General features: G+C 39.5%; 1 protein-coding gene across 2 annotated transcripts in view; it reads right to left on the bottom strand.

Annotated features, from left to right (window-relative positions):
* CA11 (carbonic anhydrase 11) overlaps window positions 1–12,423 on the bottom strand; it is a 1,198,011-nt gene that overhangs the window by 594,369 nt on the left and 591,219 nt on the right. For both annotated transcript variants that reach the window (XM_073657763.1, XM_073657762.1), the window contains exon 3: window positions 9,150–9,292. In XM_073657763.1, coding sequence (XP_073513864.1) covers window positions 9,150–9,292 — 143 coding nt within the window. The remainder of the gene's footprint in view (window positions 1–9,149; window positions 9,293–12,423) is intronic.

Genomic DNA, 12,423 nt, shown 5'->3' with positions numbered 1-12,423 from the left:
CACGTGTTCTCCTCTTGACTCGCTTAAAGCCGGCTGGGTGAGAGACCCGAATCTACAAATGGAAAAGTGACCAGCTCTTCTGAGTGACCAAGTGTCAGATCAGTTGTCTCCGGGCACTCGGCATGGTGGGAGGAAGGAGGATCAGGGTGAGGAATATGCGGTCCAGATTCACAGCTACTGAGACTTGACCGTGTGGAAGAAAGTGTGGTGGTGGTGGTGGTGGCTAAGTGACTGGAAGCATTATCTACTATCCAACCAACAACGTTTTGATGCTGCTCTGGGTTAAATAGTGGTGTACTGCGGTCCCCTAGTAATTGGGACAGGAAGGTTGAGCGACTAATGTGGGTGTTTGTTGTGGCACAATTTCAGCTTGCCCACGGCCACGTCCTCGGCATCGGCCTCTGTATGCACCATCACCATCACGTCCAGTTCCCCGACCCTTGCCACTCACCTTGCCCATTTTAAATGAAGGTCAATATTTTGCATATTCACGAGAAATGGCTGATTTTGGAACGCAGTTATATGTGATACGTCTAACAGAGAACCACGGTTTTAAATAGCAAACCTGTAATTTAATAATATTATTCTACACAGAGACCTAGTGTGAATAGCTTGACCGACACACTGCAACAAAATGAAAATGGAAGAAATGGCTGGTTTTGGAACCCTGTTATAGGTGATATGTCTGACAGAGAGCCACAATTTAAAATAGCAGGCCTGTAATTTACTAATATTATTCTACACAGAGACTTAGTGTGAATAGCTTGACTGACACACTGCAACAAAATGGAAAAGGAGGCCAATATTTTCCACGTCCAGTTCAAATTTCTGGATTTTTATCGCTGAACTATGGAATAGATCTGGCTGTATTCTGCAGTGCTAACAAGCAAATGGAGCAGAAAAATGGTGTACTCTGGATTGCTTTTTAAGCAAATAACCAGGATTAAGATAAAAAAAAAAATTGCCCTGACCCCTTATATCTGCGGCTATGTTCACAAATATCTGTAATTATTACAGCAGCAGCAGACAGGACGTCAAATGGACCCTCTTGCGCTATATGCACTGCAGTCTGCCACATACACAGCCAGCCTCCCTAACTCCTGCCTAGCAATGATTTCATGCAGCTGGATTAGTCTTCAGAAGGACTGTTAGTTCTCATGGATATATATATATATATATATATATATATATATATATATATATATATATACAGTATATGTGTGTTGTGGAATACCTATACTAGCAGGACATTCAATGGACCCACTTGCGCTATATGCACTGCAGTCTGCCACACTGCCTGCCTGCCTAACTCCTGCTATCACCTTCACCACTGAAACTATGCACCAGGATTAGTCCTCAGAAGAACTGTTAGTTCAAATGGATACATATATATGTTGTGGAATACCTATACTAACTATAAACAAGCAAATCTCTCCCTGACTCAGCAGCAGCTCTCCCTACTCTGCCTGTTTCTGGGGTAGACTGTGACGAGCATACTGACGCCAGGACTTATATAGACCTGATGACGCTGTGCGGCCAGGCAATCACTGTAATGCCACAACCAAAATGGCTACGGCATTACAGTGTGTGCAGGCAATCCCTGCATGACCAGAGTGGTTATACAGCCTCAACAGGAATCGGCAACTACAGGAGCTGTGCCAGCTTCAACACAAAGAATACAGGGCCACCGACATCGGATTTGATACAGAAATTGGTTGTTTTGGGTGCTCAGAACGTCATGGAGGATGATGAGTTTGAACAAGAGGAATTGAACTGCCTGCCAAATCCAGGATCCAGTGGCAGTCTGGAATCAAATGTGAACTCCCCAGCAGCCCGAATCGAGGAGTAGTTGGTTGCATTGGGACCCGGAGCCTCAAGCGGGAGGAGTTGGAGGAGTTGTTCCATTGGTACAAGTGGATCTGCACCGAGATGAAGAATCGCAGAGAAGGCAGTGCCGCGAGGAAGACATGGAATATGCTTTGAGGAAACTGGATGATACAAAGTTTCTTTCTCATGAAGGTGAAACCTCTTACATTTTTGCCTGTGCTGAAAGAAATGCTGATGGACTGCCCCAGACAAGTGGAGAAGGATGATCGGAAGCCTATCACGTCTGGCTAATTAAGAAGGGGGAGGAATGTGAAGACACAGCATTTATTCTTAATTTTGCCAGACATTTTATTGAGCAGGTCTGGAGACCTGAGCCATTCTTCATACGTGCCTGAACGTTGACTCAAGAATTGATGTTTGTTGCAGTGTATTGTCTGTTATCCTTGGGGGACAGGAATGCAGGGTAACTGAACAACTGATGTTTGCTAATATGTTGATTACCCATTGTATCAGTCCATTCAGCTGGTTGATCTACAAACATTGAAGGACCAACTATGCAGATTGATTGAATACTCGAATAATGAGTGATGACCTCCAGCCACCTTACCCCAGACCTATGGATGATAGCCTGAAAGAAAGTTGTAGAAATGAAAAGGGACCTCTATCCTTCTGCAGGGAGACTCTACGTGACAGTAGCCAAGGTAGCACAGCTCCAACCAGAGGAATACAGATTTGAGTCGCTCTACAGGACGCCAGCTGAAGGGACCACAACCCCAGCTGGAGGAAGACAGATCTGCTCCATTGACCATCTCTGAGCCCACAAAGACGTTTGGAGAAGCCAGGTTGGGACAGTCAGGTCACTTGGCCCTATAAGGACACTTGTAGAAACCAGGTTGGGACAATCAGGTCACCTGGCCACATAAGTCAATGGACTCTTTCAGCTTCCTAAGCTTGTTGTTACCTCCTCTTTATGGGTACCAGCCAACAGTGGGGTGCAACTGGTGTGAGTAGTCAGCCCTGGAAGCCACAAAGTTGCAGATGTTCTAATTCCCGGCGTGCCAGCGGAATGGTGAGACTGTCATTATACCATCTTATGTACTTTTCTGAGACTGTACTATATGTTATTATCTGTTGATGGTTCAATAAAGTATTGACACACTGTTTTACCCTCACCCTGTGTTGTCTGAGAAGTATTCTGCCCACGGGGAAGGAGTGCAGGTGTTCAGTGGGATGAGCCCTGGTCCATGTGCTCTTTCTAAAGACAGTGGATGAGAGCCACACTGACCCTCGTATCTCCACACTTCCCAAACCAGCTCTTCTGAAAGGAAGAAATCTGTCTCTTTGCTGTCACCTATTCTAAAAGAATGAAAGATTTAATCATCATTACAAATGTTGTTTTTTTTTACTGTAAGAGCAGGGAGATTATGGAACTGTCTGCCACATGAGTTTGTCATGGTTTATTCAATAAAAAAGTTCAATGAAGGCCTCGATGATTTTTTGAAAATATGACCATACAGGCTAAGAATACTAGATTCTCTGATGAGACATTGATCCAGGGAACTAGCCTGATTACTCTATACTAGGTGAAAAATTCCTTTCCGACTTCAAATATGGCAATTAACATCTACCTCATACGTTTTTGCCTCCCTTTGTATCATCAGGTTAAGGTATAGGTTGAACTTAATGGACTATATCTACTTTCAACCTTAAATAATATGAAACACTATAAGTCAATATCTACCCATTAGAGAGTCTTCACTCATGACTTAGGATATAAAGCAAAACAATAAGTGTTCTCCAAATGGCTTCGTCTGCAGAACAATTTTGCCAGAAATACTTAAATGAATTACTCCCATTGAGTCTCAATTTATGAAAGAGATGAACACAGGAAACAATGCTATAATCTGAGGATATGTCAACGATTTACATCAAGTATAACAAAAGAAAAGCAAATATTAACCCCCTACTATCTTATAGGTAGTCATTTACCATTCCACTATCCCAACCACTAAAGATGCTTGCATTATTCCACAGCTGGCTCCTTTACCATGTCTCTGAACACTTTTTTCCCCAGCAGCTGGCATATGCAGATGTCAAATGTCCATGCTCATCTAATGGTGAGAGAGCTGAAAAGCACTTAAGACTGAAGGTTGGGCAGACAGTGGCCACAAGGCAAAAAAGCCTATCCTATTTCAAAATTAAAATAGAAATCTGGGCTGATTAGGACTCAGGCAAAGTAGGGGCCAGGATACATTACCCTTATATTTCTTAATGTTTGAATCCCAAATTGCAAGAGTTAATCCTGTTAAAGCCAGGATTCATTCCAAAACCCCTATGAAATTTAGATTTTTGCACATAGAGCAAATAATTTTTTAATTAACAATTTTTGAAGCAATTACACAAAACAGGCATTTGTTGGTTGAAACCCTTTAGCTGTTAAAATGCAATATCTTAGTCCACCCGGTTAGGCAGCATTAACCCCTTTGATACCCAAGACCTAAACTGCTTAAAGGTCCCGTCACACATAACGAGATTGCTAGCGAGATCGTTGATGAGTCACGGTTTTCGTGATGCAATAGCGATCTCGCTAGTGATCTCGTTATGTCTGACAGGTAGCAACGATCAGGCCCCTGCTGTGAGATCGCTGATCGTTACAAAGCTTCCTGGACCATTCCTAGGTCGTTGCGCTCCCGCTGGGCAGTGTGCATCGCTGTATTTGACACCTTAGCAACGACCTCGTTAGCGATTCAGAACTGAGACACGTAGGCGTGGATAAACTGGACTTTTCCGCGCCCCTCGTCCCCGATTAGTGGTCGCTACTGCGTCCTTGTTTTTCGGATCCCACCAGCGTTTTCCGGCTGTGACTCCACTTTGAAGAAATCAGACATCTTTAGTGAGGTAGGTATTGTTTGGGGTCTCAAATGAGTTTCCATTTTTAATTCATTTATAGGACATCTACCAATTATCTGCTATCATTGTTCTTCAGAGAGGGAGGGATTGGCTTCTATTTGTATATATATGCTTTTGCATGGGCAGATATTTTAAGGGTCTCATGCACACACACCCACACAGCACGTTTTCTGACACGCTGTCCTGGCCAACCGCTTCAGAGCTTTTCACACACCAATTAACATGAAGCTTAAATCAATAGACTCTGTTGTTTTGGCCTGTTGCACGCTTCACAACTTTCTTCGTCGACGTGATGCAATTACGTACTGTCCGGCTGGCTTTGTGGACTCTGGACCTAGCCAATGGGGAAGTGGAGCTCGGTGAATGGCAGAAGTCACCGCAGTAAGCAGTCCATATATATATATATATATATATATATATATATATATATATATAAACATATGTATACGCATGCGTATACTGATACATACATACATACATACACACATACATACACGCATATACATTCGTGTACTCGTATGTAAACAGATTCATCCATGTACTCATACATATTTTTAAGTACACAAATATATACACACACACTCATATACACATACGTATACAGATAACTATATATACACATACATACTCTCAAACATACAGATATGCATACACATAAATGGTCATTTACATCTCTATATATATATTCATATAAATATATGGACATCCATACATCTGTACAGGAACAATGCACACACCAGTGTTCCCGTCTGACCGGAGATGCAGTAACGATGTTAAACCAAGGCCGCCCAATCAGAACGCAGTAGCGTCCACCAATCGGAGATGAGAGGGCGCGGAAAAGTGATTTTATGCACGCCTTTGTGACACAATACATTCCCTTTCAAGGTGTGGATCGTTGAAATATCTGCTGTGTGAAAGCGTCCCAACAACCACCAAGATCGTTAGTTAGATCGCTGGGGCGGCCAAAATAGTTGGTAAGTTCTGCATGTTTGACAGCTCCCCAGCGATCACGAAACGACTCTCCAGTGATCCCAAATCCGTGACGCACTAACGATCTCGCTAGCGATATAGTTATGTGTGACGCGGCCTTAAGAATGCACTGGTTCTATACAATCACTTTATGGCATTGTAAGGCTAATTTTATAGTACAATTAAGTGACCCATCACGTGCACTTCTGCTTTAGTAAAACATAACAATAGATCCCAACAAAGGGTATAAGGGAAATGTTTTCCTTCTGCCTTGTTCTGAAAACATATGGTAGAACACATCCCTCAAAGGCATTGTGAGACTATCCTTATTCAGTCAATATATGGCAGTATTTTTTCAGCAACAAGTTTGTGGAATGATTTAATCACTATATAATGATATTAGTTTGTCATTTAATAGACTAATAGAGGTAATATTTTGTTAGTTTTTGGTGGAATTTTTCAGTTACTGTATTTTTGTATTTTTCAGTATCTGTATGACATAATTAGGCAGCGTATGGTAATATCTTTAAGTTACAAGATGGATGCATTGTTAGGCCAATGAAGTTAAATAGAATCAAAAAGATATAGTAAAATAAAATAAAAATTGTAAACACAAAAACAATGTACAGAATGTTGGCATTTTCTAAAATCTATTGTGACTTTAAGTTTACACTAAGCACTTTCGGATATCTGCCCTATTTAATGCATTTTCAAGTAACGACCCTAAAGTGATTGTTAGTCTAATTTTCTCTAGTTTTCAAATTCCGCTTTGTTGATTAGTTCAAGACCTTTAAACCCTTCCCTCACAAATCTATTAGCCATTTAACTATTGGTCACTAGTCAGATATATTGATTATATTGCTAATAGTAATAATATGTTATTCTATTCAGTGACCTTTAGAAATCAATGTTTACTCATTTCTCAAAGAAACCAGAAATATTGAATATGATTTTCGAATGCAGCAGAAATTAGTGTCGGTAAATTAATGCTTTTCATTGATATTCAAATTGCTGAATAACAATTGTAATACTATAGAGCCAATCTAAAATGTATATATATTTTTAGTAAATCAGTTTTAGCACTTGGACTAATTCAGACTTGTATATTTCATGTGTTTTTTATCAATCCAGCTTGTGAAAGAGGCTCACTAGCAGTTTTCTTTACTTTCTTCAATGCTATGGTGTATTGCATACTGTTAGAATTATTTTAGCTGATAACTGAACTGTGCAAACCAACTGAGTGAACTCTGGGTAGATAGTGCGTCAGGTAATTTTTCCCATGTAGTACTACTCTAACCACAATGACACAGCAAATCTAAAAACTGTAATCGCTGATAAGCATATCCAGCTGTGCTTTGTGTATTTTTTTAGCTTACACTCCTCATCATTAAAATTGCACTACCAATAAGGAAAATGCGTGAATTTATGGAAATCTCAGGATCGATTGATATGATAATGATATGCAAATGGGGAAAAAACAGAAATAAACATTTTCAAAACATCTCAGTTTATTCAGTATTGAGTATGTGAGCCATGCTCAGATACACATGAACCTACATGCTTGGCATGCTAACAATGAGGTTGCTATTAGCTTTCTGAGGAATGTGCTTCAGAAGAGAATGCACTTGGAATGCAATTCATCAAGATCCACTGCTGGCAGTTCCACACAATTGCCAACCAATGACGTCCGAAATGTGCTCGATGGGAGAAAGGCTACTTGCTATGATAGCACATTTAGGCCATGTAGGTTACTCACAGTAGCACGAGCAACATGTGTTCATGTTGAAAATGGCTACTCGGACATTGTAGAAATGGCTGTACCACAGATTCCACCACAAATTCAATGTAACACCAAGATGTTAGTGTACCTGGAATGAAGCCTATATGGGTCCAACTACCATACATTATGGCAGCCCACACCATAATCCTGGTAGTAGCACCAGTATGATGGTTGCACGTAAAAGACTCTTCATGGCATGGCCCAAATGGTCTCCAGACCAATCTGTGACTATGATTACAACCAAGATAAAAGTGGGACTTATCCCTGAAGAGGCTATACCTCCATTCTTCATTTTACATCTTGCTATGCACCATGCTACCCTTTGAGAAAAGTGGTGTGAACTCAATGGAACATCTTAACAAGGCACCTTTAGTGTGGCAGAACATTACACATACGGGCAATAATAACCTTATTGATAACATGCCAAGGTGTGTAAATTCCTGTACTTCTGTGCATAGCGCTCATACTTAATACTATATGATTTGAGCTGTTTTGAAAATTTTAGCTCTATTTTTTTACTATTTGCATATCATAAACATGTTTTTTCATGTCATTAAAGAATCACTCCCATCAAAATTTTTATCCTCTTAATATATTGCTCACTTCGCCCTTCTACCCAGTTAATTCTTCTCTTTCCCATTAGGTGTATGGCATCACATGATTAAAAACAGACTAGCTGAATCATTTTAAGCTCTATGTAGAAACAGGAAGTCACATTTCCCTGCATGAGTCATCACTGCAAAAGTCCCTGGCATGGGGAGGAGCGGAGTAGCTGGGTCAGGAGTTGAAGATGGGGATGATTCATGCAGGGAAAATAGACTTTCTGTTTCTATATAGAGCAGAGAAAATAGAAGAATTAACTAGGTAGAAAGGTAAAATGAGCAATTTTAATTACACAGTGTCCTATAATATGACGATTGCGATATATTAAGAAGATACAAACTTTGATGGAAGAGCTTCTTTAACTATGAGCCAGACTGGCTATATTGCTCAGGCTCTGTCTTGTTATGTAAGTAAGCATGCTGTTATTATGCTGCTGGGACCAGAATTTCGTACACCAAAGCCGTTTGTGCAGGAAAGAAAAGCAGACTCTTTTTTTTGTGGCCAGACAATATGGAAATTCTGTAACCTGTAAATCCAAGTCTCCCCTGGTGTTGACTGCATTTTATACTCTATAACTATTCTAGGTATTTGGAGCTCTGCATCATTGTATGCATATTAAGACATCAACCAAAATGTTTCATTTATTTGAATATTAGAAAAAATGAAATAATGTTCAAGGATGAATATTCACTTTAAGAATTTTGAATGTTGCTCAGAATGAATAGGGAATATAATGCGAATGCAAGTTAGGATCAGTACAAGATGAGTGAAGCGACATATTTGCATAGTATTTTTATGTAAATTCAATATCTATATATAAACTCTAAAATATTTTCAAAGGCATAACTGATATATCTATAAAGCAGATATTCTCTTCACACAGCCTGTCAGTATATCAGATCTTTTAGATGCTACAAGGAATACCAAATTAGTATTGGTATGTGTGAAGCTATAAATATTGTGAACACATACCGCATTCAAGCTGGCCTCATTATGTCATATAAGCCGCTATTACCAAAATACATAAGGCAAACAAAAATGTAAAAAAAAAAGGAATTACCTTCTTTTCTTCTAAGCTCAGCTTGAGTGGGGGTAAAAAAGGGTCAAAAATTATTTGACTGGTGTTAATATTGATAGGAGATTGTCTCTTGCCAATTGTGCATAAATTCCAAGCGGAGTTCACCAGACCCCAAAATGCAGGACCTGCAATAGATTCAAGTGCAATTTTGTGGGTTAGTCAATAAAAAAATAAACTATTTTCAGTCATTTTACATCACATTTTTTTCTATGGATAATGGACTACTAATTAAAAACAAAAACAAAGTTACATAAAAGTGATCATAGAATATAGTTTATTTTCCAAAAGAATGACATGAAGGTTTTTGGCTAAAATTTAAAATTTGTACCAAAGACTACTCCACTGACAATTTACAAATAGATTGTAATTCTGTTCTACTAAATGGCAAATGAGCGTTTGAACATATTAGACAACCTTGTTTTTATTGTTAGTTTTTTTAAAATTGTTATAGTTTTTTTTTAAACTTGACAAAAATAACTTATTTAGTTATTGTACTTCCATTTTTGCAAATTCAGTTACAATTTTCATATGTGACCAAACTTCTTGGGTTGATATGAGGAATAAAAATTACAGTGCCTTGTATGTGTATCTATGGGTAAATAATATTAAAAAGAAAGGTCTGTATGTAAGGAAATACAAATCATTGAGGCAAATCGTATATGGCTCGTTGAGCGATTGTGTCCATTCTTTTAAAGAGCAAGGTTTAATGCAAAAAATGCAAAATTTGGAAAACTTTTTGGACAGGGTATGTTGCTTGATACAAATACTAGGCCCTTTTGCCCTTGGTAGCAATACCCAGCACCATAACGACGTGGTAGGAAAGGAAGGATATTGAGTACAACTGATAATAAGTGTCCAAATGAGCAAAAGTTCATAAAGAATTATTTTACTAAAATGTTGGAGGTTAGAGTTGAGCAAATATTTTGAAATTCAAATTTGCCAACTTTGACGAATATTTTAAAAATATTTGATTCTCAGCAAATTAATTCACAATGAATCACAAATACCACCAAGCCATCAATTTGCCTGAAAACCTGTAAGTAACACTCTGAGGTCTCTTAGGACTGTATGGAACCTCTCTAAAACTCTTTATCACAATCACAGTCCAAGAAATGTCAAAGTCACCTCACCATGTAAACGATGGTAACCGGTAGAAACAAACAGCCATTTAATAACAGCGCACTGACAAATTTTTTTTGTTTCTAAAATTAAAGAAATGGTTCAAAAATAATCCCTCTTAGGTGTATTGACAGTTTTCACACTCTCTGGATACACTTACACATGTAGACCTATTCTAATGAATGAGTCTGCACACATGTCAGTTTGTTTCCACAGACCGTGTGTCCGTGGGCAAAACAGGCTGACATGTCCATTTTTTGCACAGGCCGCAAAACGTCCCCTGTAAACAAATCAAAAGTAAAAAAAAGCCTGTCTGAAGTGTAAAGAATCCATAGTATCCCACGCTGTAATCAATCTGTTTGAAATTTCTTTATCTGCATGCGCGGTGGCTTTAGGTGACTGCATCAAGTCATTCTCCTCTGTTCCTCAGCGTGTGAGGTCGCCTAAAGCCACCACACACACTGATGCAGAAATGTCAGTTAGATGGATTATAGTGTGGGACATTATGGATTATCTCATCTTCGGACAAGTGAGGGACATTGTGTTTTTTTATTTTTGGTTTGTTTACAGGGGACAATGGCTTCAGGGAATTAGGTGTAAAGGAGAGTATAATGTGTTTTTATTTTATTCCTACTTCTACACCTGTTGAAGGTGAATACTACTCTAAACATTGTCCCTTGCTCACGCTGATCACAGCTCAAGCAGGGGACAATGATGAGAGATTCCTTAAGCACTTGGTGCTTGGGAACAGTGTTAACTGTACTGCTGATTCCCAGGCGCCAGTACGTGTCATTCTGATGCGGCACCCGGTGGCCACACAGGTACACATGAACACAGATATCTCTGGTGCTGTTTTTTCCAGTACCAGGAATATCAAGAAATATGAAACAGGCCTTATTCTTAGTCTTTTTTGATCAGGTAGCTCATTCTGTCACTGTCTGTAAGTCCAAGAGAACAACTGAAATTCATTTGCAGGGCGTTCTTTTGCCCATGCCTGTGTTCCACACCAAACATGGTTTGACTTTGAAGTTTTTAATTGACACATGCAGGAGCCAGGACTTGAGGATGATCATTGTGCCATTTTCTGTCCTATCAACTGTGTATGTTGCTTTCCGTGTCTATCGTGGTGTCCAGACCACAGGAAACATTGAATTGGGGATTGCTTTCTACCTTAATTACTTTCTCCAAACATGTGAGTTAGTGACAAAAAAGAACACGACCACAGCCTTTTATGTTCCCTGTCCTGAGCACAGGCCTAGTCCTACACAGGGGGCAACCATGGAAATAAACACAAGTCAGTGCATCAAAAGTCTTCTTTTTAGCCAAAAATTATGATACTGGTAATCACAAAAGCCATGAAATCTTATTTGAAAAAAAATTTACCATTGGTGCCCAGCCATGTGCAAGGGCCTAATCTTGCATAGAGTTTTACAGGGGGAAATCACATCAGTTTTCCCAAGAAAGTTAAAGAAAATTATCATGCAATTATCATGCATTACCGGTCTGACACCTCTCAACCAGCCAAACCAGAACACCAGGTGTAGTTCTAGTCCTCTCTGAAGAGACAATTTGCATATTTCCCAGAGGAGCATTGCGGCTTTAAAAGTCTCCTCACCTGACGTGCTTAACACATCACTCTCCGCAAGGAGAAATATTATCCCTAGATACCGATCTGACGCCTCTCATCCAGCCAAACCAGAACTCACACTTTGCACTGACGAGGGGCAATACCGTGAAACACAGTATCTGCAAATTGAGCTTCTGGTATTGGCTTTTATCCTAAGTCATGTGATAAGGCTTGTTAAAGGGTCACTATTGACTTTTCGGATTGCTACTTCCTGTAGGTGGCACTAGAGTTCTAGTCCTCTTCCTCTCTGAAGAGACAACAGCATATCCATGAATTTAATTTTGAAAAATGTTTTTGATCTTTATGCTTTTCCCTGCATAGTGTACCAATCCTGCACATGGTCCTTGCAGGAAAAATTTACACCTGTAACAAAAATACAAACTTTTACCAAAAACAAGAATGATGGCTAAGAAAATGTTCATGGATGGCTGGACATGAATTTTATTTTGAAAACATTTTTTACCTTTTGTGCCTATCTCTGAGCAGGGACCCAATCCTGAACAGGGTTCT

The sequence above is a fragment of the Phyllobates terribilis genome, unplaced genomic scaffold (assembly GCF_046119375.1).
Source record: "Phyllobates terribilis strain yellow unplaced genomic scaffold, ASM4611937v1 Scaffold_12__6_contigs__length_324123572, whole genome shotgun sequence".
Taxonomy (NCBI): Eukaryota; Metazoa; Chordata; class Amphibia; order Anura; family Dendrobatidae; genus Phyllobates; species Phyllobates terribilis.
The sequence above is the reverse complement of the archived record's forward strand: the minus strand, read 5'-3'. Positions and strand labels throughout refer to the sequence as shown.